The 27077-nt window shown below is 45.5% G+C and overlaps 1 protein-coding gene across 2 annotated transcripts in view; it reads right to left on the reverse strand.

Annotated features, from left to right (window-relative positions):
* Positions 1-482: 482 nt before the first annotated feature.
* The window catches only part of LOC144150226 (uncharacterized), a 32445-nt gene continuing 5850 nt past the window's right edge, over positions 483-27077 (reverse strand). For both annotated transcript variants that reach the window (XM_077682080.1, XM_077682079.1), the window contains exons 3-6: positions 12656-12807; positions 10043-10110; positions 6761-6847; positions 483-823 (exon numbers count right to left, since the gene is read on the reverse strand). In XM_077682080.1, coding sequence (XP_077538206.1) covers positions 696-823; positions 6761-6847; positions 10043-10110; positions 12656-12807 — 435 coding nt within the window. In that variant the 3' untranslated portion in view covers positions 483-695. The remainder of the gene's footprint in view (positions 824-6760; positions 6848-10042; positions 10111-12655; positions 12808-27077) is intronic.

Genomic DNA, 27077 nt, shown 5'->3' on the forward strand with positions numbered 1-27077 from the left:
CGTCAAATTATAAAGCAACTTCATCTAAACAAAGCAAATTAACCAGCTTGCACAGGTGATCTGGAACATTAGGTGCGGATGGGAATCGAACCTTGACTTCGGGCGTGCAAAAATAGGAGTCTACCCGTTCGTCCCATCCGCTACTCTTTCAATCTAACTAAAAAGTGTCTACTGCCATCTTCATTGGTCAAAGGACGGCCTAGTCAAAAGGAAGAGTTCGCGTGTATCAGCACGCGTAGACAACCGGGGCAACCCAGCCACGGAGAACGTTGCTGTAGGGATAGTTATGTGTCGCCAGTCTAGCTGTTGAAGTATGTCTTGTGTTTTGTTCATTGTAAATATTCCAACGTCGGTTGTATCACCAGTTTCTGTGACACTTGTACGCGGAAAACCTCTAAAATGCCCAAAAGCCCAAACAGAGCAGGCATCTAACAAGAGAGGAGAGCCAAAACAAGAGGAAATGAGACACAAGAGGCACAAAATTATGTAGCAGTTGTATATTTTATTTAGACTATCACTAGGGCAAGTCAAAATAATTTTACATGCAACGCAATGTAATTTAAGGCATATTCAGAACTTTGATGCATAATTGTATTGTTTAATTCTATTGTTTAATTGCGGGTACTTTGGTAAAGCATGGTAAATAAACACCGATTTATAGCAGTTAGATTTGGAAGCAATTTCCCAAGAAGTGTTCAGTCTTCTTCAGTGCAAATACTTCTGTCGAAAACAGGAACGCGGACGTCGCAGGCTGCTTCGTAACGGTCGAGACAGACTCGAGGAACTCTGCGCGCCACCGACCACTTGACCCAAAGTGCGCAGTCTGCAATAAGAAGAGGGCATCATGTCGCAAACTTCCTAAACCGATTGTATTTCTGTTGCCAAATAAACGGGACACTTTGGCTCTCTGGTTATCTGGCTCTTTTTCGATTCAGTATTTCGACCACAAGTTAAACCATTGCTTCAGAAGGATGGAATATAAGTACAGCCGGTCCAGACGACTAAAGCTCCAGGCGTGAGTAATACATGACCAAAGTATTAGCGAAAAACAAATCTCAAAACTATTTTACTGGATAACCGGGAGTACCCCCTTCCTTGTATATAGGAATCCACGTTGAATTGGTTGAGCGCCACAGAAAAAAATACCGTGTTTAATCCGCCGCACAAATGGTCTGTGCCGTGCAAGTTAAACGCAAGCACACAAGAAAAAAGGGCTGTTCTAGCACAAAAAGAATAACCTGCACTATCCAAACAGGTGTAGCGCGTGCAGTAGAGAGCGGAAAAATTGAATAGCATTAAACAAATACTCACTGTATTGATCAGTAAATGAGGGAGAGGGGAGAGGACGTTCGTGTAGATTGGGGAATAGGGGCAAAAGAGCACATTTTTCTCGACGACATTGCAGCGAAGCGAACAGACTAGTGGCGATTTTTTTGCGCCGCGTCACGTAAAACCAGTTGCACAAATTGCTCTGCGTGATGCTCCCTATGAAAGAACACTGTATTTTCTGAATCTTGAAAGCGTAAACAAAGACGTGTATATGCTAAGCACAAATCGCATCATTTCGCCGCGTTGCCGGAGTGAATCCAAGCAACATAAATGAGAACATGTTTTTGAATGCCGAGCGTTTTCTATTGCAAGAATACATACGCAAGGACATAACTGTAGAAATTACGTTCTGAAGAGCCAGATAATTTTTTGCATATTACATCTCGTAAAAACTGAGAATAACTGACATGGAAAGTATTTTTGGAAAAATCACCCTTTTAAAAGGCGTGTGGGGGAGTTGAGGCAAGTATTTCTAGTGTACTTCCTTTGACTCATGTAGAAGGCGATTTCATCGCAAAAAAGTATCGTTGTGAACGCACCTGAGTCACAGCTTTGTCGCATTGCGATTTTTTTACTCGTGAACCATTACTTGCCAACCCATAAGCCTAAACAAACGGCTATGGCTTGAATAACCCTGTATTACAGTGTGTCACATAAAGCATAAGGGAAACTAAGCATCACTGCAGGTCAGGAAACTGTCTCCGCTGGACTGGGGCTGTTGAAGTGCAGAGAGTCTTTAACTTCTAGGTTTCATAACAGGGCGACATTTAAGCCAAATAGATATACATGTTGCCGCTGCGCCGAATCATGCGATTTTACAGCAATGCTGTCGGTGTTAACATATTGTGTACGTCAGCACAATTGCGTACAAAGGATATGGTTTCTCTCTGTTGGAAAACCTTCGTATTTCCTCGTTGAAGAGTTTCAGCACTGTCGTATTGTGTGGAGTTTTTCTCTTGTAAGAAAACGCCCGCCACCTGGCTCCCTTTGCGCCCCCACGGTGCAAATTTGCAGGGAGAGTTCACTCCAGGCCAGGCATTATGCGCCCCTTGCTGATATTCCTATATTCATACGCCTCGTTTGTCCATGTATTTAACAAAAAAAAATTAGTGAAATTGAGGAAAAATCTTGACATACTATCGACATAACGAGGGTCCTTTGAGTTGTAAATTTACGTGTACAGGATCCTTGCGGTAGCAAAATAAACGTACGCGTTTCAAAGAACACATTGGCTTCAAAATACAAAAACAGCTCCGGCCCGAGCTTAGACATGAAGTAGTGTTTCTAAGCCCAATTATAACAAATATATTCAATTTCTGGCGCACGAGCAGCGGAACGCGTGAAGAAGGAATTGATTTGATCAAACCTCCGCACTGTATATTGTAGGAAGAGCAGTATCGGTTGTCACGAGTGTGAGGGAGGCGATGAGATAAGAAAGACATTTAAGCGATAGGGTCGGCAGCAGATAAACCTATCACAATAAAAGTTTCAGCGAAGTGAGCAGATATGCAGCTGATGACAATGTGATCTTAATGGCGCGGTTATTGAATTCGCGTTCCCCGCTACACAGAATGTTATGCATACTTCATTTTAATAAGTTCTTTCCATATGCATAATTGGTCACTTTTGACCATCAACGGTAACGTAATTATAACAAAAGGGTGGAAACAAATAGGCATCAGTAAAATTCACAAAGTTCTCCAACTCTAATAAATTAAAGCTGATATCCAAAAAACAGGCGGTGCCTGTTCAGTTTTCAACGAATACCCTAGTGCTTAGCTTGTGCCACTCAAACGCACTACACACATGTCACGGCAAGAAACGCTTATGCACAGCCACAAAGCCAAATATTAGGGGAAAGGGGAAGACATCGCTTCTGAACGTACATAGTACACTTTAGCACATAAGTGGAAACAGCTGATGCACGTGGCAGTTTATTAATACAAAGGAAGAATAAAAATACTGAACACAAAAGCTAACTTCCGAGAGCAAAATAAATCGGCACAGCAAAACATAAGAACTGAGATAAGGAGACAGACACCAGATAAGGCACACCTACACTCATGACCTAAAAATATAAACAGCCGCAATCATCCTCAGAACATAATGAAGAGCCCATTTTTCCCATACAGAGCAGGAATCCTATACACAGAGAAAGAAATTTAAAAATAATGTGGTCTTGAATCACTTGCACCAGTTCTCAGCGTGTTCGGTGGTGAAAAATGACGTTGGCTAGGGTTACTGAACCATCTTTCCTGAAACATACGCTACACAACCACTGCTGCCCAAATCAATTCATGTTCCCGCATTTCCTACCCCATTATGTTTCTCGCATTCTTCACCAAAAAATAAATCAACTTATAAAAATTTAAGTCGTCGTTCTTCTGTTAGTCATGTCAATTCGTTACACAAACATCTTCCACAGAACGACGTAGTTTATGGGTAGATATTTTACAAAATAATTAAAACCACTTTTCAAACGCTTCAACCAGACTTGCTGGTTTCATTGGCTTAGAGTGTACGGAACTCATGGATGCGACAGACTGTAATACACAGCTTAATTGCTATCCTGGCTTAATATGATAGCCAGTGGCCTAAATATGTGGTTCCACCAAGCTTCATATCAAAATATGTATATACTATGTCACTACAATCTCGTACCATATTGAAATATCCGCTTTTTTTAAGGTTTATATCTCAAGCCTAATATACAGTAGGAAAAGGCCGACTCTACGTTTTTTTCCCGACGCCATGCAAACTTCGGAATGCACTTGTAACCCTAAATTCTATTTCTCGCCTCATTAAACCTGTTTTCCACTTTAAGATATATCTCTGACACCCTACTGAGTTCGCATTTCTTGAACGTGGCCTGCTTACATAGAATGGCAGTTGAGTACGCAAACCGTTTCAATACATTTTACGACCCTGAATGTTTTTTCGAAACATCAGCATCATCATCACCATCATCACCAGCTTATCTACGCCCACTGGAGGGCAAAGGCCTCTCCCATTATTCTACAATTACCCCGGACCTGTGCCAACTGTGACCAATTTATCCCTTCACACTTCTTCATCTCATCTGCCCATCTAACTTTCTGCCGACCCCTGCAATACTTGCCTTTTCTAGGGATCCACTCTGTTACCCTTAATGACCAACGGTTATCTTTTCTTTGCATTAAATGCCTTGCCCACGTCCATTTCTTCTTTTAAATTTCTACTAGTATGTCCTTAACAAGCGTTTGTTATCTGACCCACTCCGTGTTTTCTTGTTCCTTAATGTTACACATATCATTTTCCACTTCTTTGCCCGCTGAGTCGTTCGCAATTTAAGTTGAACCGTCTCAGTTTAGGTTTCTCCCCGTAGATGAGTACCGGTAAGATGCAGCCCTCATACACTTTCTTCTTCAGGGACAATAGTAGGCTACTGTTCATGTGTGCCCACATCACCCCACCTCACACCCCACCTCATTCTGATCCTTCTCATTATCTCGGCCTCATGGTTGGGATCCCGGGTCACAACTGGGTCTAAGTAGATATATTCTTTTACCATTTCTACTACCTCGCCCCCTATCCCAAACTGCTGTGCTGTCCAAGGTTATTGATCATTACTTTAGTTTTCTGCACATTATTTTCAGGCCCACGTTTCTACTGTTCGCCAAGTGCGGAAAGGATGCTTTGCAATTCATCCCCCGAGTTACTTAGCAAGGCAACGTCATCAGCAAATCTGAGGTTGCTGAGGTATTCTCTATTAACCCTTACTCCCACCTGTTCCCAATCCAACGCTCTGAATACTTCTTGTAAACATGCTGTGAATAACATTGGAGAGACTGTGTCTCCTTGTCTGACGCCCTTCCGTGTAGGTATTTTACCGCTCTCCTTATGAAGGATAATGGTAGCTGGGGACCCATTGTAGATATTCTCTAGTATTTTTACATAATGCTTATCTACCCCCTGGTTCCGTAATGCCTGAATGACTGCTAGGGTTTCGGCCGACTCAAATGCTTTCTCATAATCTATGAAGGCTATATATAGGGGTTAAGTATACTCAGCGCACTTCTCTATTACCTGATTGATCGTGTGAATATGGTCCATTGTTGAATAACCTTTACGGAATCCTGCCTGTTCTTTAGGTTGACTGAAATCTCAGGTTGCAGAAATTCTGTTAGCGATTACCTTCTTAAGTACCTTTTAAACGACTGACAGTAAGCTGATCGGCCTGTAATTTTTAAAGTCCTTCATGTCACCTTTCTTATGAATTAGGTTGATGTTCGCGTTCTTCCAAGAATCCGGTACACTTGCGGTCATTAGGCATTGCGTATACAGGTTTGCCAGTGTTTAAAGTACAATTTCTTCGCCATCCTTCAAGAGGTCTGCTGTTATCTGATTCTCACCAGATGTTTTGGCCCCTTTCATTTCCTTCAATGCCGGGAAAATAGCGCCGCCGGTAGCGTAGTGGTCATCGCACCAGACAGGCATTCTGGAGGTCGTGGGTTCGGATCCCTCCAGACGGGCATTTTCTCTCCACTTTCTTACTTTCTTTCCAAATTCTTTAGCTGTTTCAATGACCAATCACATCCTCCCTTTTTCTTTTCGAGGTTTTCGTGACTGCCAACCCGTATTTCTGCAATTCTGTCTTATTTCAACGAGCCCATCATTTCGTATACCGATGTGATATATATATATATATATATATATATATATATATATATATATATATATATATATATATCTTGAAGCGATAGGGGCAAATATTCACAGGCTTATAGCTAGAGCACCCACAGGAAAAGTTATATAGGCTTCCTTGATTGATATGGAAGGATTTCAACACATATAATTACGCACCAAATGAAAAAGAGTAAAAAGGCTGGTGTACAACGGCACGTCAAGTTGCAAAACCCTTGTGTAACAGACGAACGCACACAACGCGAGCGAGCAAACCTTTTATAAGATATGCACTAATTGCTGTGCGCCGACAGATATGTTGTTTTGAGGTGTCCCATTGCTACATTGTTTTTTTTTTCTGTGTATTCTCCTGTGTATGCCCATTGTGTTTTTTTTTTCCAAACTATTTTGTGGCGAGTAGTGAAGTTAGGTCAGGTCGAAGTCCTTGTCCGCGCTGCGCTGATCCCCAGTAAATAAAAATGGACGAAATCACTAACACTACGTTTTATAAATGAGCCGTAGTGCCTACAAGAAGAAAATGGGTTATGTAGACCCGTATAAATCACCCGACGAAGCTTTCAGTAGGAGGATTAAGGTGTTTAGCTGCATATTTTAAAGAATAATTTACTAACTGAAACGCTCTTTGTGTAACAATCACACTAATTTAACCACTCTGGCAATCCTTTCAAAAACACTGTGTAAAATGTTTTGAATAGCAGCTTTCGAAACGAGAGGAGAAGACGCTATTTTTTTCTCGAAGTGGACTTACGCTCGTGGTCATGAGTCGGAATTCTCGACACAACACAATTTTCGTAGTCAGTGTAGATGACATCAGCATGAAGTGCCTGAGTTCGGTCTGAAAAAAAGAACACCACTTTCGTTACTGACGCATACATCCCGTAAACAACACAGAAAAACATCGTAAAATAACACTTTATAAACTTGTCAAACTTCGTGGATTTTTTGACAAATTGTCCAACATAATCTGTGAAATGTATTTTGTTCGGGTATGAGCCCGAGGATGCGGGTTCGACTACCGCCACAGTGGAAGGTTTATTGAGTGAGGCAAAACGCGGAAGCGCCCGTCGGCCGATATTTAATTGTACCATAAAGATCCCATAGTGGTCAAAATTAATCAGGAAAACTTCAGTACACTACGCCGAGTCTCAAAACCAAATGTAGATTATTTATGTCAGCAGCCGAAGTATGAAATTGGAAATTGTAAAATTTCCTACACTAGTATTAAGCCTACATCCCTGAGATCCTAAAACAATGTTTGTTTATCTATTTGAAGTAACTGTTGTTCTCAGTTTTGGTCCTGCAATGAAATGCGACGCGTGCGTGAGAGTGTCCTTTTAATAGAATACTCTATGAGCGGAATTTACAAAAAGTAGTGATTGACAAGAGGACAGGGAATGTTTACATTTAATTTTAAATGTCTTTAATAAGGCACGCGCATATTGTTTGGTCATGACACTTGCTGCCATGTCAGTACTAGCAGCGGCGTTCTTTTCTACCTGCCTAACCACAGTTTTAGGAGATTCTTTTTGAAATGAGTCAGATGCACCAAAACATATTTTGACAAAAAAGCGAAAGTTTGTTATCCGACGTAAACTCAACGCTATCACCGCTATTATGCCATATTGTTACAAGACACCTACACGGGCAATGCCCCTGAGGCCATGGATCCCGACACAAGATTTCGAGAACGACGTAGAAGTGGCTTGGTCCTAGCGGTCGCTATCTTATGGCAGCCATGTAAATACTTTCAATAGGTGGGTCATCACTCTTCGCCACAATTTATTTATTTATTTATTTATTTATTTATTTATTTATTTATTTATTTATTTATTATACCTCAAAGGCCCCGTTAAGGGCGTTACATGAGGGGGTAAACAAGTCACTGAAGGATGATTTGTGCGATGGCTTCTTTGAAATGAGTGATGCAGGAGTGGTGCACGGCGTCAGAAGGCAGATCATTCCAGTCCCTAGATGTTTGAAGAAAAAATGAAGAATGGTGTGCGGCAGTATGCGCACGAGCAGGATAAACAGCTTTCGAATGGCTTAGTCGACATGAAAGGCGATGAGCAGGAATCAAAGCCTGGTTTAGGTGTATGGAATGATAAAAGCGATGAAAAAGGCATAGTCTGTGAAATTTGCGCCGCGACACTAGGTCAGCAAGATTAGCTCGAGATTTGAGTTCGGTTACGCTGGTTAGATAGGAGTAATCTGAGTAAATAAATCTGGCTGCATGGTTCTGGATCGATTCAAGTGTGTTAGTAAGAGTGATTTGATGGGGATCCCAAACGGCACATGCGTATTCCAGTTTTGGGCGGACAAGTGTTAGATAAGTAAGAAGTTTAACGGAAGGCGGAGCGAGTCGCAAGTTTCTTCGAAGATAGCCAAGTACACGGTTAGCGTCATTGATAATATTCATGACATGGGATGACCAGGTGAGATTTGAAGTTATGGTAATGCCAAGGTATTTACATGAACTAACTGGTGTAATTTCAGAATTAAATATAGAGTATTTAGCGGGTAAGTAAGCCGGGCGACGGTGAATGGACAGGACACATGTTTTCTGAATATTAAGAGACATTAGCCACTTTTCGCACCATGACTGCACCAGAGAAAGATCTGATTGTAAGGTGGCGGAGTCGTTAGTACTGCGGATAGGACGGTAAATTACACAGTCGTCGGCGAAAAGGCAAGGCAATTCGAGCCATCTGTCCTGCCGCCACGTTACAATTTTGGGGGCATGTTCGGTGTCTATCATCCCCATTAGGGCAACAGCTTCACGCCATTTTGGTCTCGACGCGACCGTGGTTGGAAAGTTGGTCATGTCGGGCAGCCCCATACCGGCCAAAACAACAGCTTGAACACGTCCCCCGCCCCGGCCACGTCCCCTGACTGGTAATGCGGCAGGGCAATGTGATGTATATTTACAGTGATGAATTTCTGGACACCACGGATGACAATGACTCCTGCGGTGATACCTGGCAATGCAATACCGATGTCTTCTGCGGTGACAATATGATTTAAATGCCAGTTAGGGGACGTTTACGACCACACTAATTAAAATTATACGACGGATTCAGTCAATACAAGGATGATAACTTCGAAATCAATTTAAGCTCGTATTAAATTGAAGCACTCAATTTAATGCCGCATTCCTATAAAAATTGCCGTACATAACTTTTAAGATTGGTGCAACGTTTTTTTGGGAAGCAAATCAAAATAGGCAACGGGCCTTCAAGAACATTATAAATATATCGAACGAGCAGATGAGTCACCGGTGCAGCATAATCAGCTTTATTCGAAATGTTCGGCGGGGTCTCTTTTCTGGGAATGAATGGACACACTCCCGAAACGAGCAAGCTCGTCAGTGTCTTCCGTCGAATTACAACAACGCTTCATTGGAAAGGTGGCTGCATCTTCTTCGTATCGATGAAGTGGCTCGTACCCCAATAGGACGATTGGCCGGGGGTTTTATGCGGCGGCTACAGGCTAACTAATAAAATTGGAAAAAAATGAGGAGCAAAACAAAAATAGATTCCCTCCTTCCGACGTGGGAGACGGGACGAAATCCTTGTTTCAAAGCTCGCATTTTCACTTCATTGACTTCTTCTTCGGTTCTCTATGTCGCTACATCTGGGGACAGATCTTTAACCTATCGATACTGCCGTCGGCATCCACGATACGCTAGTTATGAAACAACAACTTGCAAAACCCCCTGGAAAATAGCGTGAACTCATGCCAAATGCCATCTATCGTTGACGCAATGGATTTGGTCATTTCACACCGAGGCGCAAGGCGATCAGTTATTTTCCGATGCAAAACGCGGTCTTTGTACCCGTTCACCGCGGGTTGTCGGACATGTTTTGTAGCAACCTTTTATGTGGGGAAACATTACGACTTTTTCTAGTCCTTACGCTTTTATGTAACTTTGTTCCTCTTCGTGGATTCACTAGTAACTACTCATTTTATGCCCATCCCCTGAAGGTCCCTAAATGATGAATTCATCCATCCAAAATACGTGAATGACACTTACTGTTGTTCACATAATACGTGCTGCGATGAGTGGAATTGCCAAATTCTACGTCGAAGTGAATGGTTTTCCTGCAAAAAAAAAATAGTATCGTCACTCACCCTCCGCATGTTCGCTTTTCAGGCATGCTTAGGCAGAACCATTAGCATACGGCACTACCAAATTATCTTCATAGAATGGGGATAAGAGGGCTGTTGTTTCTAACCGGTTTACTCCCACAAAATGTCAGGTGTAATGCGTGCTGTCACATAAGCCTTTTTTTTTGCGAAATTCCTTGCAAGTCTTCTACCGTACGACTGATGCCAAGTCAGTTGTTGTCGTTTCAGGATTTTTCTAAACCTTGTTTATATCTTCCAAGTATTTCAGATCCCGCAATGATTCATTCTTTTTATTAATATAAATCGTTATATGAGTCATCTTTTTACATTTCTTAACCACCTGAAATAACTGAGTTATTTTCAAGAGCTGACAATAAAAGCAGCATAAACGTAACATCCATTTTAAAGCAGTACCTAATTTGAACGAAAACGAAGCCAGAGGACAAAAAATGAGCGAAGCCGTAAAAACGATGCTAGCGTCTACAGTATATACACTTCTGATGATTTCAAAGCAACTCTTAAAACCGTACTTCGAATACCTCGTCCACATGAGCCTCGAGTCAAGGAGATTTGCAAACGTAAAATGATTGCAATATTCGTCATTTCGCCGAGTCAAAGTTCGGAGGACAGACTCAGGATAGTGCCATTGTCTTTTGGTACAACATGGTCAGGACAGACTGAGAATACAGCTATTAACCTTTGATTGTAACAAAGAGTTCATGACAGGAAAAGAGCTTCCTTGTAAGAGGTACTTTGTTAATACAGTTACCGTACTTGACAGTGGGGATCATAAAACACTTCGAACAGAGTTCACACATAAATCGTACCTTTTTGGTTAAAACGAGCATTGCACAAATTTCCTAACTTTAGTTCCAGAAAGTAAACGTTTGTAAGGTTGATTGATTGGTTGTCGTTTTTAAGTAGAAAGCTCCTACCCAAAGGGAGGTCGTCAATTGTACGGAGGAAATAGCTGACTGGCACGTCTTCGGGCGATTAGTCATTCGTACTATTACAAAAAATTCACCGATCTGAGTAGAAATGTTATTTGCGATGGCAGGTGTACACCGACGATTGGGGGCTACCATAAGAAAGCAACTTTTATTGATCAGCAGCTATCTCTCCGGGGTTTGCCACAACAGCGGTCCTTGGCATGCCTGTTTAGGATTCGAAATTTACAACTACGAAGTTATAAATCTCTCACGAATGGTTCTGAGGAGGGACGAATTGTACATAGCTGCGAGTTTCTTTGATGTGGTTTTCACCCACGAAGTACAGAAGTGCGAGTACATGTTGACACTTACACTACCGACTACCAGATGGCGGGTATCGAAGGGTGTAACAGATGACGAACGTAATATTGTGAAACCCGGGGGACATGGCCCAGGAGCTTCCAGTAAGCCCTTATCCCTCGATGAGTATATCTTTCCAGGAAGGGGTAATTTTTTTGTAAGAAGTAATGCAACAAGTTTGTAACATGTTTGTGATTTGTTTGTAATTGAAATTTAACGCTGCAGGCACTTCTTCAGGGACCATTACTAGACCCAACGTGTTTGTCATTTCGTTGTTTGCTGCTATACGATCTCACTTCAGGGCCAACCGCATTGTCATTTCCCACAAAAGCTGCATATGTCCCTGTTTATCCAGATAGCGTTAGTGAACGGAATATGCTGGAGGGTTTCATGCTATTGCTTGAGAGCCAGTGTGAAACGCTCTTTCGTTTTTTGTATATGGTAGGCATTTAAAAAGTAGTACTCTTACTGACCAACAAGGTGGCTTTTTAATAACTTGGAGTTGGATATACTTGTCATAAATAGTAAGTTCGCAGTGACATTTCCGCGTTTTATGAATTCGCTGTCAATACATGGAAGTTTACTGATCAAGTATGTTGAAGAAATGGGCTGTAACCCTTATTCTATAATAATTATAGGCAAAATACACGTCCCAATGACCAGCCGTTGAACTACGAAGGGTCAGAAACATGCGTGAAGAGGCAACGCAAAAAATAAATATCAACAACGCTAGCACAAACCCCTTGTTTTTATCTCTCTTCCCTATAAAACGCAAAGACCATGGAGCCTTTATTATCACCGACAATGGAATGTGGGTGAAACAAAGCACCATGCAGCCTGTTGTACTTAAAAGTGGGCTGTCCGAACACCACTTAATCCTACGCGAAGCGGCGGCTGAGAGCTGCACAATTGCGACTGAACACCTGAAACAGCCCTCTAGTAACAAGGGCTGCTTTTCCACAACATCACCCTCATAAGAAAAGTGTTACATCTTGAAACAAATTCCACATTATACTCAGTTCCAAGACAACTTTCCCCAAAAAACAACAATTGCTGCAGTGAACTTTGAATAGTCCCAACACCCATTTCGCCCCCCCCCCAAAAAAAATCTAAGCCCTCGAGAAAATAGAACTTGCACCACACGCAAAGCCAGTTCGTTCAACTCAGTGGAATTCAATATTGTCGCCATATTAGTGCGCCAAGAGCATCCAGTTGCGATTGCTGCCCACCTTGGTGCACTGCCTTGTCGTTTCAGGCGCCAAATGTAGCTGGCAGTTTTATTCGCAGCATTAAAACTGGTTCTCCGGCCGCTTAAGCACTTGAAGCTTGTGTGATTGCTTGACGTAGAGATGGCGACCACGCGCGGAAAAGCTTGAATAACCTGCAGAATCAAATCAAAGCAATGTGAGAAGTCGTCATATTACGGGTACAAAAGCCCTTCTCAAGACATCTGTGCAACACAGTCAAAGACAAAAGCGCGTCATTTGTTTTTTAATTTTTACTCATCGGTTTCTTTCATCAGTGCGTTACGAACAGGATTTTTAGTTCTTGTCTCAGATATTTCCATTTTGTTAAGTTTATGTTTGCTGAACACTTGCACTTGGCATGCGTTTTAACAAATATATGCTTTCCGAAACACAGGAAGAAAGGGAATATTATAAACAATAATAACTATAAACTGGGTGGCCGTAATATTTTCCTTTTGTTTCCAAAACTCAATGCGTACAGCCGTAGCGCCCTTCCGGTAACAATACTCGGGAACAAGTTAACGACAATAGCTCATGTACGGTATTACTTCGCCCAAGCAACGGACCCGGATGTCAATAGGCGCGTGCGTTTTGAACGGAGACTGCTATGAATGCGTGATGTCGTCTGCCTTTCTCACGTAGTTTGCTTGTCGTCGCTGCGGCAGTTTATAAACATATTAAGTCCGGAAAATAATGGAAACGGCTCGTGCCATTTTCAAATACTCCCAGTACCCACTATTTGCGCATCGCGGAGTAACATCCGCCGGCGGTGATCAGGCACAGCGGCAACTTCCATTGCCGTTCTTAAGTTGTAACCAAGTATAGACGAGCCTGAAGCGTTCTTAAAGGAACGCTGAAGGGGATTTGTCAAGCTCCCGGTTTTGCTTGCACTACGTAGACTGGCTCAAATTACCACACTTTTCATCGTTTATCCCGTTGATAAATCGGTAATTATTTTGTGAAGCAGCAAAGAAGAAAAACTACCATGCGTGGTCTGTAGCGGCCGCACCAACTAAAGGCTGTGAGGAAAGGAGGAGATACATCTTGATTGGGCGATGTCGAAGGTAAGCATTTAAACAAGTTTCGGTTTCGGTTCTGTAAAACAGAATGCTTTATATCCGACGGCTTCGTTGGATGGACATTCTCGATATCTCAGTAATTGTCGTACCGCGCTTATGCCATATTGTGAGCTGTAAAATGCCGAAGATGAGACTCCCAGGACGGCTTGAAATCATAGCAATCACTAGCCGAGACCTGCAGTTGGACGAACGCCCTCCGCGTCACCGCCGACGCTCAAATTTCACGCGCTTCTCCCGCATATTCGTAGCTTGCCTCACTCATGCCTGTATCATAAAAAGCGTTTTCGCACTAGGCCAAGGGTCTGCTGATTCTAGCCTATGCCCGCTGCCCGCAAGTGGCCGGTGTCTGTGGCAACAGCACGCGAACGAGAACTCGCAAGAACGTCAGTGTCAGTCTGCGCGCGTACAGAGAACTCGCTCGTGGAGCAGTGAACGTTACGGCCGAAAAATGGTGAACTTAGTTTAGAAAACATCGGCCGCAAACGAAAAAAGTAACTTACAAAAAAAGCATGTACCCCCGGAGATTCGAAATTGCGACTACCAAAACTATAACCCTAACGCTTCAGACCACTCGGCCACGAGCCAGCACTGCGAGATTGGATATACAAGGTATATAATGTACAGGCAGTTTACACTGTTATTTAGTTTTAGCATTTCAAGCATCTTAGGTGATTATTTGTTGTATAGCGCTTGTGCAGTAAGCGTCCCTCAGACTTCCACAATACCTCAGGTCTCGCGATTGCAATTCTTAGACGGAAAAGCGTTCGCAGATGCATTGTCGTGCTCTGACCGCTCTGCTTCAGCACCCAGCGCAAAAAAAGTGCTTCCTGCTCCCTAGTTGGTCGCTGTACGGTAAAGGTGAAATTGATTTTATTTCCTTAGTACCTATATTGACTTCGCTGACTCTTCTCCTGTCTTCAAGTTTCCTTAAAATTTCCTACTAGCGTACCAGTCAGCGAAGCGTCGCATATGCACTTGTGCAGCGCTTGTGTGGAGCGACCCCTACTCGAAGCTTGATACTGTGTACAAATTAAGAAAGTGAAGAAAGGCACATTTTTCAATTCACAAACGTGTTGTGGCTCAGTTTCAACTGCGACGACCCGTCGGCGGCCGGCTGACTAAAGGCTGGGCCGACTGACTCTGTGGGAAGGTCGGCGAGACATGCAGTAGCGCAGCCAATTGCCAGCTCATCTCCTCTTGACGTCATACGAAAACGCCATAGGAAATGGGCGAAAGTTTAGAGAGAAGGGCCGCATTTTCTAATAGATTTTTCCACTAAAAAACATTCTAGTAAACGCGCTTCGAGTGGTCGAAACATGGCCTCTGGACTCGGGACTACAATTTGCGCTAGAAATTCCGCAATATTTACAAAGCACTTCAGTGCCTTTAATTTATATGCGGCAGCAGAAAGAAGCTATATCAATGCAAAAAGGGTTAACGCCCTCCTGTGGCAATAAAAACCGTTAACTTGCTTTATATAAACCGTACAGGAAGATTTTCAATCCTCCTTAAAATAAATATATAAATAATTATTGCCGTGAAACTCACTACAGTACAAATCGATGCAGAATGAGGCAACTGTTATAGGTCAGCGAAGCTCAAAGCACCAGAAGGGCCACAGTCAAAGTGCACCACCTTTTTTTAGTGAATTAAAACAACCACAACTCCGGAAATGGCAATCTACCCGATGCATTTTGATAAAACATTCGGTGGGCTTTTATGCCAGACTCCTAATGTCAGGTGCACTGTACACCACACATTTCTTATGACATGTCTTTGAAGCGGGAGCTACATTCAAATAAGCTATGTGTGTTTTTCTTTGTGTGAATTTTTTTCCAGTCGGTTGGGACTTGTCGTTGCTGTTCAAATGCAACAATGCGCAGTTAGCCATTCTTCAAAATATCCGATGAACGCCGCAAACTGCTTTTCGACAGCTTATACCCTAGGGTTTTCTGTTTTTATCATTACCGAGCGAATTCTTCATTACCAGCTGATTTATTGCAAAATCCGTCACTTTTTTAGGTTATAATACTCACTTATATTTGAGCGGTCATCTTCATCATATTGACAAACAGAAATTTACGTAAATACTAGGAGTATCAAAACTATATTTGTCCAGACAGAGAACAGAAAAAAAACCGTAAACCAAAAAAGCTACGCACTGCATAATAAATATCGTTTTTTACTAGAATTGTGATCATTTTCACAATCAGAAAACGGAGTATCCCAAATTGCACTATCACGGTCCTATACCCCGCTTTCCGAATCCATTCATTGAACCGCAAATTTCTGATGCATCGTTTCGTGGCACTATCTGTTTCGATAATTTGTACTTCCGTCTTTCCGCAGGCATTTCAATTAATGCGCTAGCACTCTTGCGGCAGTCAGTTTTACCATTAGATGCCCTCCTGAACTGCCCTTCATCCTAATTTGTGCTATGACGTTTCACACTGAGGTTGTCATATAGTGTAAGAAGTACATTTCGAATCCTTAAGCACTACTGCTATCATTCTTCCTGGCATGGCTGCTTCGTTCATCATTGGATTTGTTCAAACATTTTGATGACTTTAAAAATTTCCAACTCTGACTTGAATAGAAGTGTCCAATGTCACTTTTCTATCATCTGCTTACAGAGCAAACCCACTAATTTTTGGTTGTCAGTGCTTGCTCAATGATTTCCTTTTCTCAATATTTGTAGCCTCAATCTGGTTTGCATTAGGCGATATGCTTATGTATTTGTCTTAATCCCAGACTTGCCGTATTTCATTGCCTGTACAGCCTGAACGCCTTTGTGCACCCCAGTGAAACAAAGTCTCAATTTCTTCGTAATCGATCGACCCCGAGTAAGTTCTGGAAGGAGAGTTCGTGCAGCACTGTTTGTAGCTCATCAACAGCATTGGGCAAGAGGCAAATTGTATGCGACTAAGGTATTACCAAGGCACTCTTATTCCGGCCTAAAATAGTTAGGAGTGCGGATACCCATTTAATGTTGCAATACATAATTTCGGAGAGATGATGTCTCCTTCCCCAGGAACATTGTGGCAAGGTAATGTCACTCTTCTCACACGGCATTATCATTCCCGTACACCTATTAAATACGTGGTACATTATTATTACCTAGCTCTACATGGTGTAATTACTGCGATGGTGTCCACTGAAACAAACGGTCTTGAAAATCATGTAAATTCCACGCATATCGGATCATTAGAATCCCTGTTTTCCCAGCACCCGCCTAATTGCGCTCAAGTTATTCAGTTGCGTATCGTTCTTTAAATCAAGCATTTGTTTTGGTGGTTTGAGATGTAGCAGCTTGCACCGACTTACAGTACTTCCTTAAAACAGGCTCCGTTACACCCTTACAAAGCTCGCACCCAGGACGGCGCGCTTTGGTTTCAAAGCAGTTAGGCGGGGGTCATAGAATGTGCATCCTATCTATTATATAAAAAATGGTGATCCGCCGGGCGTGGCCCGTAGCAGGCGATGTGCTGCAGTCATGGGTGATGCATGATTTGGAATCTCCATATTAACATGTGCGATATACCCCCCTTACATAGAGCGTGATTGAAAAGGCAAGTTGATGTATGCTTGGCATGATACTTCCCAGGGTAAGCCTGCGTCGCCACAGGAGCATTGAAATACCCCAGTGACATTATGGTGGCAAGACCTCACCATTGCCGGGCAAGCCACCAGGCAGATTTGAATACACGGGCGAGGCACAAAAAGATGTTTGTTCGGAATGGCTGAGTAAATAACCCACAGGAAGGGACACGAAAGACGGGATATGTTACACACATGTGATAAGGAGCAGTGCCTTCTACTTCTCAGCTAGAATGGCCCTAGCAGTGAAACCAGATCACCCAATTAGGAAAGACAAGCTTTGAGCAGATCTTAAGATTTTAGGACGAGTCCATAGAGTATTGGAGGCCGCCTAAACTTCTATATTGCCGCGAACCATACATTGGGTTTGTTTATTTGTGTTTTGCTTTTACCGCCCGGCTGGGCCGGTCTGTGTTATCTCTGCGCCAAGGGAAGCGCGTGTTCCATTTTTTCTTTCTGTGCCGCATGTGTTATCTGTTCTGATAGGGAGAGCATTCCGATCTAACGTGAACATCCCGGAATAATCTTCTTGCATCTACAATGTTATCGATGCGAATCGACGGTTCCAGAACCACGCGCGACGAAAGATAAAAAGCCTGCAGAGCAGACGCCGGGGCATTCGATTCGACGACACTCGCCGACGCAAGTCACTTTGTTGACCGCTGCTTCGCCGCCTCTGTATTCTTTTGAGTTGTTAGGGGAGCACAAGTTCGCTCCAATAAACGTGTTTTTCATTCAAGACAACTGCATCATCCTTGTCTTCGCGACATCAGGTGGAGGTGCGGGGTACTAAGCCTTTATGCCCTCTACGACATCTCGAAGCCGCCAAGCCAGTCCAACCAGAGAAAGCCCCCGACTGCAAGGATTGCTACCCGAGTTCGATCTTCTGCCAGAAGGGCCCGAGAGAAGGAACGCTGCAACCAACACCATGGTGCAAGAAACAACGTCGCCAATCATCCTGCAGCAGCCCCGAGAACCGCCATCGTTCCGGGGAGCCCCCGCTGAAGACCCCGAAGAATGGTTGGAGAAGTTGGAGCGCGTCCGCATCTTCAACAGGTGGGACGACGAAGAAACTTTCCGGCATGTCTTCTTTTACTTAGAAGATGCTGCTCGAACTTGGTTCGAGAACCATGAGAGCTCTTTGACCGACTGGACGCAATTCAAGAGGGAGTTTCTTAATACCTTCACTACCGTGGTGAGAAAAGAGCGAGCTGCGCTTTTGCTTGAAACTCGAACGCAGCACCCCAACGAAGGAGTCGTGATTTTCGTTGAGGAGATGAAGCGACTTTTTCGTCGTGCGGACCCTGAAATGACCGAGGAAAAGAAGCTCAGGTTTCTAATGCGAGGAGTGAAGCAAGAGCTTTTTGCTTGTCTAGTCCGTAACCCTCCGAAGACAGTGGCCGAATTCGCGTCTGAGGCGGCCGCGATGGAGAAGACGCTAGAAATTCGAACAAGGCAGTACGACCGCCCTGTCAACGCGCTGTTCTCGGAGACCATCGGTGCTGCAAATGGAAGCTCCGATACATTGGGAGAGACCATCCGAGCAGTGGTCAGGGAGGAGCTTCGGAAGCTTTTTCCAACGACGCCGCAACCTCAAGTGGCTTCCCTGACCGACGTAATCCGAGAAGAAGTCCAAAACGCACTGGGAATTTCTACGCCGTCGGAAGCACCCCGCGAACCACAAGCCATGACCTACTCCTCGGCTGTTCGTCAACCCCGCCCTGCTCCAACCTGTCGTCAAGAGGCCGAGCCATACCGCCGTCCAACGCCGCCCGCCCGACGCCCTGTAGACCAATACCAGACGCCAAGGAAGACCGACGTGTGGCGAACGCCCGATAATCGCCCGCTGTGCTACCACTGCGGAGAGGCCGACCACATCTACCGTCGCTGTCCCTACAAGAGGCTGGGTTTGCGAGGGTTCTCCGTCGACGCCCCACGCCCCCGATACGGCCAGCGCCCTGCTGAGATCGAAGAATACCTCTCCAACACCAATCGAGGTCCAGCCCACTTCAACCGCTCACCGTCGCCCTACCCGTCTCAGTCACCGAACCGCCGCAGCACTGCTGAGTTCTCACGTGGAAGGTCCCCCAGCCCACGCGGGGGAAACTAAAAGCAGCAACTTCGGGAGGTAAAGTTGCACAACGGCGGAAAAATGAAAACCCTCCAACGACGCAGCGACTCGCTGAAGACCATCATTCACGACATGCCCTCATCCTGACGACCCGACATAACCCTGACGAGACTCCTGAACACGACGACAGCTACACGGTGCGACGCGTACCCGACCTGACCAAGACGTCCGTTGAGAAGACGACGACAACGACGATGCACACTGCCCGACCGTCAACACGTACAAGCATAGATACGACGCCCCGACGAACCCGGAACTCGAGGAAGACTGCATCTGACGTCAAGGTGTCCATCGACGGCTTTGACGTAGTCGCCCTCGTAGACACGGGAGCTGACTATTCGGTAATGAGCGCACCATTTGCGTCTAAACTGAAGAAAGTTATGACCAGATGGGACGGTCCCCACATACGCACAGCAGGAGGCCACCTCGTGACGCCAAGTGGAACGTGCACATCGCGCGTCACCATAGACGGCACAACGTACCCTGCGGCGTTCGTCATTCTGCCTAACTGTTCCCGCGACGTAATTCTTGGAATGGACTTTTTGATGGACAACGGTGCAATAATCGATCTGCAGACCAAGTCAATAACTTTTTCCCCCAATCACTTCATGACGCCGGAACCGAACCCCGAACGACGGGCTGCTGTAAGGATTGCCGATGATCATGTCACCCTGCCACCCCGCGCAAGCTTGATGGTCGCAGTCTACTGTGAAGATGCTGCTCCTGACGTCGACGCTATCGTAGACATTGATCAAAGGGTGCTTCTCGACCGTGGTGTGTCGGTCGCAAGAGGCATTGCGCGCTTCAAGGAGCACCAATCCCACATTCTGGTTACTAATTTCACCGAGGAGTACCAGCATTTAAACAAGGGCGCGGCAATTGCATTCCTCGAAGAAGCGCAAGAAGCAAGTGACGTGATTGCGGTCGCCGACTTTGAACGCACACCCGTAGAAACCTTCAAGCTCCCGCAGCCCTTCGACGTGAATCCGGCGCTACCGCAAGAACAACGGTACAAATTATTGGCTTTGCTGCGTCGCTATAGCGAATGTTTTTCGTCGAGCGCAAAACTACGTCAGACCCCTCTAGCGAAGCACCGAATAATAACCGAAGATGGAGCCCGACCTACCCGACAGTCACCGTACCGCGTCTCTTCACACGAACGGGAAGCCATCCGGACTCAAGTCGACGACATGCTCATCGACGACATTATACAGCCATCGAAAAGCCCCTGGGCTGCGCCCGTCGTACTCGTAAAGAAAAAAGACGGCACATTAAGGTTTTGTGTTGACTACCGGCGGCTGAACAAAATCACGAAAAAGGACGTGTATCCCCTCCCCCGAATCGACGACGCCCTCGACCACCTCTGCCACGCGAAGTACTTCTCATCGATGGACCTGAAGACCGGCTACTGGCCAATTGAAGTGGACGAGAGAGACCGAGAGAAGACTGCATTTATAACCCCAGACGGCCTATACGAGTTCAAGGTGATGCCGTTTGGGCTGTGCACAGCACCAGCGACGTTTCAAAGAGTCATGGACACTGTGCTAGCTGGCCTTAAGTGGCACACCTGCCTCGTATATCTCGACGACGTAGTGGTATTCGCCCGGACTTTCGACGAACACCTTGCAAGGTTGGAGTCTGTACTCGAGGCCATTCGTACGTCGGGGTTGACGCTGAAGCCTGAAAAGTGCCGTTTCGCATACGGGGAACTCAAGTTCTTGGGCCACGTCGTCAACGCCGCGGGAGTCCTACCTGACCCGGCAAAAACTTCAGCCATTGCGAACTTCCCAAGGCCGAAAGACAAGAAGGGCGTGCGAAGATTTCTCGGGCTGTGCGCATACTACCGGCGCTTCGTCGCAAACTTCGCACGCATTGCAGAGCCACTCACGCGCTTGACGAAAGATAGCACCCCTTTCAGCTGGGAAAACGACCAAGAAAAAGCATTCTGCGAGCTGCAAAAACGCCTGCAAAATTCCGCCCGTGCTCGCTCATTTCGACGAAAATGCCGAAACGGAAATGCACACGGACGCCAGTGATATAGGCTTGGGTGCCGTCCTTGTCCAAAAGCAAAGCGGCTGCGAAAGGGTAATCGCCTATGCTAGCCGTGGTCTGTCGAAGGAGGAGAAAAACTATTCTGCCTCTGAGAAAGAGTGCCTGGCTATTATATGGGCGATTTCAAAATTTCGCCCATACGTGTATGGAAGGCCATTCAAGGTTGTAACAGACCACCATGCGCTGTGTTGGCTCGCCAATTTGAAGGACCCCTCCGGCAGTCTTGGGCGGTGGAGCTTGCGCCTGCAGGAGTTCGACGTTACAGTGGTTTATAAATCCGGCAGGAAACACTCCGACGCCGAGTGCGTGTCCCGCGCCCCCGTCGACCCACCACCACAAGACGCTGATGAAGACAGCGCGTTCTTCGGGATCGTGACGGAGAGCGACCTAGCCGCCCAGCAGCGTGCCGACCCCGGCTTACGCGTCATAATCGAGTACCTCGAGGGATGCAACGTTGCCGTTCCTAGGACCTTCAAACGCAGCTTACCAGCATTCAGCCTCAGAAACTCCGTCCTCGTGAAGAAGAATTTCAGCCCCGGAACAAGAGCAAATTACCTTCTCGTCATCCCCGCGGACCTTCGTGACGAAATTTTGGAAGCGTGCCACGACGACCCGTCTTCTGGACATCTTGGCACAGCCCGCACTATTGGAAAAATCAAGGCGAGGTACTACTGGCCCGCCCTTACCTCTGACGTCACCCACTACGTCCGGTGCTGCCGTGACTGCCAGCGACGAAAAACGCCGCCGACAAGACCCGCCGGACTTCTGCAACCGATCGCCGTCCCTTCGAGACCATTTCAACAGATTGGAATGGACCTTTTAGGCCCGTTCCCTACGTCACGATCACAGAACAAGTGGATTGTCGTAGCGACAGACTACATGACGCGCTACGCAGAGACCGCCGCTCTTCCGAGGGGGACTGCACAAGAAGTGGCAAAGTTCTTTATAAGCCAAGTTGTGCTGCGACATGGAGCCCCGGAAGTCCTAATCACCGACCGCGGAACGGCATTTACTGCGGAGCTGATGCAAGGAGTATTACGCTACAGCAACACGGATCACCGAAGAACGACGGCGTACCACCCCCAAACGAACGGACTAACAGAACGTCTGAACAAGACAATCGCAGATATGCTGTCAATGTACGTTGACGTTGAACATAAGACTTGGGACGAAGTGCTCCCGTATGTCACATTTGCGTACAACACGGCTATCCAGGAGACGACGCAGCTGACGCCGTTCGAGCTTGTCTACGGTAGAAGGCCGACTACGATGCTCGACGCCATGCTTCCGCATGTAGAAGACGACGACCTCAACGCCGACGTCCACGAATATCTTCAACGTGCGGAGGAGGCCCGCCAGCTCGCTCGAGTTCGTATAACGGACCAGCAGCTGGTGGATGCGGGCCGCTACAACCTCCGACGCCGAGACGCCGAGTACCAAACAGGGGATCGTGTGTGGGTTTGGACTCCCATCCGACGACGCGGACTCAGTGAGAAGCTCCTGCGACGGTATTTCGGACCCTACCAGATTCTACGACGTGTCGGCCAACTTACCTACGAGGTGATCCCCGATGGTGATTCCGGAACATCACGACGACGCACGCGGCCCGAAGTCGTCCACGTGGTTCGCTTAAAACCTTTCTACGGTCGATAACGAATTTTATTCTTATTTTTGGACTGTCGCTTATGTTAGCATCGGGTCGATGCACCCTTAGAGGGGGGGTAATGCCGCGAACCATACATTGGGTTTGTTTATTTGTGTTTTGCTTTTACCGCCCGGCTGCGCCGGTCTGTGTTATCTCTGCGCCAAGGGAAGCGCGTGTTCCATTCTTTCTTTCTGTGCCGCATGTGTTATCTGTTCTGATAGGGAGAGCATTCCGATCTAACGTGAACATCCCGGAATAATCTTCTTGCATCTACAATGTTCTCGATGCGAATCGACGGTTCCAGAACCACGCGCGCCGAAAGATAAAAAGCCTGCAGAGCAGACGCCGGGGCATTCGATTCGACGACACTCGCCGACGCAAGTCACTTTGTTGACCGCTGCTTCGCCGCCTCTGTATTCTTTTGAGTTGTTAGGGGAGCACAAGTTCGCTCCAATAAACGTGTTTTTCATTCAAGACAACTGCATCATCCTTGTCTTCGCGACATCTGAAGGAGGTGCGGGGTACTAAGCCTTTATGCCCTCTACGACATCCCGAAGCCGCCAAGCCAGTCCAACCAGAGAAAGCCCCCGACTGCAAGGATTGCTACCCGAGTTCGGTCTTCTGCCAGAAGGGCCCAAGAGAAGGAACGCTGCAACCAACACCATGGTGCAAGAAACAACGTCGCAAATTATCCTGCAGCAGCCCCGAGAACCGCCATCGTTTCGGGGAGCCCCCGCTGAAGACCCCGAAGAATTGTTGGAGAAGTTGGAGCGCGTCCGCATCTTCAACAGGTGGGACGACGAAGAAACTTTCCGGCGTGTCTTCTTTTACTTAGAAGATGCTGCTCGAACTTGGTTCGAGAACCATGAGAGCTCTTTGACCGACTGGACGCAATTCAAGAGGGAGTTCCTTAAGACCTTCACTACCGTGGTGAGAAAAGAGCAGTCTGAAGACTGCTCATATTGCAGATCGCAGATCTACGGTAATGTGGACGGCCACTCATTCTTTATTGTCTAAGCCTAAGTAATTGGCTATATAACTTTGTTACGACAAAGTAGAGAGGTATGGAGTCTCTGTAGCTAACAAATCTCAGCATGAATGCCCTCTTTGATTCAATAGCCGATAGCTCAATTCCAGCTTCATTCATAAGACGATGTACACGAATAACGATACGGATGTTTGTTACCTAGTAGAACTGCCATTTCCGCGTATAAAGGCATTTAAACCTTTTTTATGGTGTATAATGAACTTGCGTTGCTCCAAGCACTACAGAAAAAGATCTGGCAGCTTTCATTCGGCACTATACCGCCATTTGTTGGATCAGCCGATGTTCTTCCATTGTCTCCTGCTCCGTACACCCGCTTTTACCCTACTCTACCTCCAGCGCCACTATTATGGGCATCAACCGCCTCGTACCATCATCAGCAGCAGTTTGCCAACTTAATCATCAGCAGTGCCACGCGATAGAGGAGACTGAGCACAACCGTTCTCCGGTGCGTCTCCCTGCATTCGCTGCTACCACCACCGGCGGGGCTTATGTACAAGCACTAAATGTACTAATTACATTTATGTTATTTGTCGTCCCAAATACCATTTCCCTGGTGCTCTCATGTTTTGGTTATCAGCTGTTTTTGTTATTTGTGGCATTTTGTGTCAGTTTTAGCATTGTTCTACATTCGCCCTTGTGTGCTGCGAATTTGAGCCACTCAAGGTCGATCTGATATTTCCATAGAAGCTGTGGAAGATTTTTGCCCTCGTTGAAAGATGTTGATTTAAAGGTTACCACTACCGTCAGCTCCTCCCTCCTGTTTAGCGTTATCGCAATAAACATCGAAATTATAACAAATGCTGCCGATAGCTTTCTCACTACCTGCTATGTCTTCCTTGATGAATATTCCTATCCGAACCTAAGGAGTACGGCTCCTCGTAATTATCATCATAATCATTGTCACGATCAGAAGCAGCAGCCTGTTTAGATCCACTGCAGGACGAAGGCCTCTCCAATTGACCTCCTTCCGCTTCAGTCCTGCCCTTTCCCACACATTCTTCCCCTCCGACTTTTTTATTTGTTGTCGACTGAAATAATGGCTTTCCCCTTCTAGTCCCATAATCAGTTCGCCTTACTGCATGGTCAGCCCAAGTGTACTTCCTTTTTCTATTTAAACTATGGAATCTTCTATTCAAGTTTTCCTATGAGCAGGATGGTCGTTTCCGGTACCCAAGCATTACTCTTATTATTTTTTGCACCTCCGCCCGTAGGAACGGCCTACGTTTGCTGCGAAGTGCTAAGTAAGGCGCCAATTTATAGCTTGGTATGCATATCCCCCCTAAAACGCATTGCTTTTGTATGTACTCTTCTTTATCGTGATACGGGCAGCTTACTTTTTATGGCGTTTGAGTGCTTTCCAAGTGCACCACAACCGAATGCTATTGTTCGCGGGATTGATTTCTTGTATTTAGTGATTCCAGTGACCCCCCGTCAAAGATAATTACATACTACTACTTCAGTCGTTTTGTTACTTATGGTGAAGAGGAAGCATTCGGCATGTTTATCATTATTTAAAATTTATTTCCCTTTATCTTTGCCGTACTGTGAAGCTTTCTGCTGTAGTTCTTCAATCATTTTCTTCTTTTGTTCTGCAGATTCACTGAGCAAGACGAAGTCGTGTGCAAGCATCAATGTAGTGAAGTGAACCCCTTATTCTTAAACCTATTTTTTCCGAGTCAAGATTTCCTGATACCTCATCCAGGCATGCTGCGAACAATTTAGGCGAAGTGGTAACTTCGAGTCGTACTCCCTCTCAGATCACGAACTTCTAAATGTCCTTATGTCAGATTCTACTGCCAATAAAACCCCTCTATATGTCGTCTGGAGTCTTATGTAGGACTGCAATATTCTCTGGTCCCTTAGTGCTCCCAGAAGGGTTCGCGCGTCTGTTGATTCAAACGCTCTTTCATGGCCTATAAATGTAATGTAAATTATTGCAGTGTATTCTTTTCCAAGCACAGCATGTTGCTTGTGTTGTTGAAAGGCTAGGCGGCCGCTTATGCGGTCACTATTATGTTCTCAATAAAGCTTCTCCCACTACCGAATGTAGACTGATGGATAGGCAATTCTTGAGATCTTTGGTACCCCCTTCATATTCTTGGATAAGATCTATGTTGGCATTTTTCAAATTATCGGTAACTTTAAATTTCTTAAGCATTATAACAATAGTTCAGCAATCTTTCCTGTACATTACTTTTTTGCCGATTGTCTAACCACCTGTGTTTCTAGCACGTGCACTTAAAGAGCTGCTCTAGTAGCGCAGCTAAGCTGTTGGTAATAATAGATGGAACTAAAGGTTCCAAATTGAAATATTCCTGGCGGGATATCTGCGCCCAGAGAATCGAAATACCCCTCGTTCAACAAATTACTTCAAGAACTCCTGTTTTTGTGGTCAGCAGCTGCTCTTAATTGATGGGAGGGAGGTCAGTTTTCAGGAAAACTATGGGCAAATGCTGTCCCATGGGTTTAGAATCATGTTGCAGTACGGGAACACTGTTTATGCCACAGAGAACCTTCTTAGTATGGTTGCACTTATTTACTCTGAAGCGCACCTACCGCATTGTGCAGCGCCACGACGTGTAATTTTCTACTAGCAGTAGAAACTGGGGTAATGATGACGATTATACTGATGATGACGGTAATGTATTTTCCACTAGACCAGGCAGCTCACACAACCTGGGTGTCTGCTAACGACTCCCCAGCGCTGTCTCCGTACATACAGCATACACACAAGAATACGTCACTCTTTATGGAGCACTATTTGAGCTGTAGAGCCTAGCCAAATGCTCGGGAATCACCAGGCATTTTTTTTGCTTTGGTTATCTAACATCACGCGCTTATGCTGCATTATT

Source organism: Haemaphysalis longicornis, unplaced genomic scaffold, assembly GCF_048455015.1.
Source record: "Haemaphysalis longicornis isolate Haplotype H1 unplaced genomic scaffold, Haemaphysalis longicornis Haplotype H1 scaffold_8, whole genome shotgun sequence".
In the NCBI taxonomy this organism is placed as follows: Eukaryota; Metazoa; Arthropoda; class Arachnida; order Ixodida; family Ixodidae; genus Haemaphysalis; species Haemaphysalis longicornis.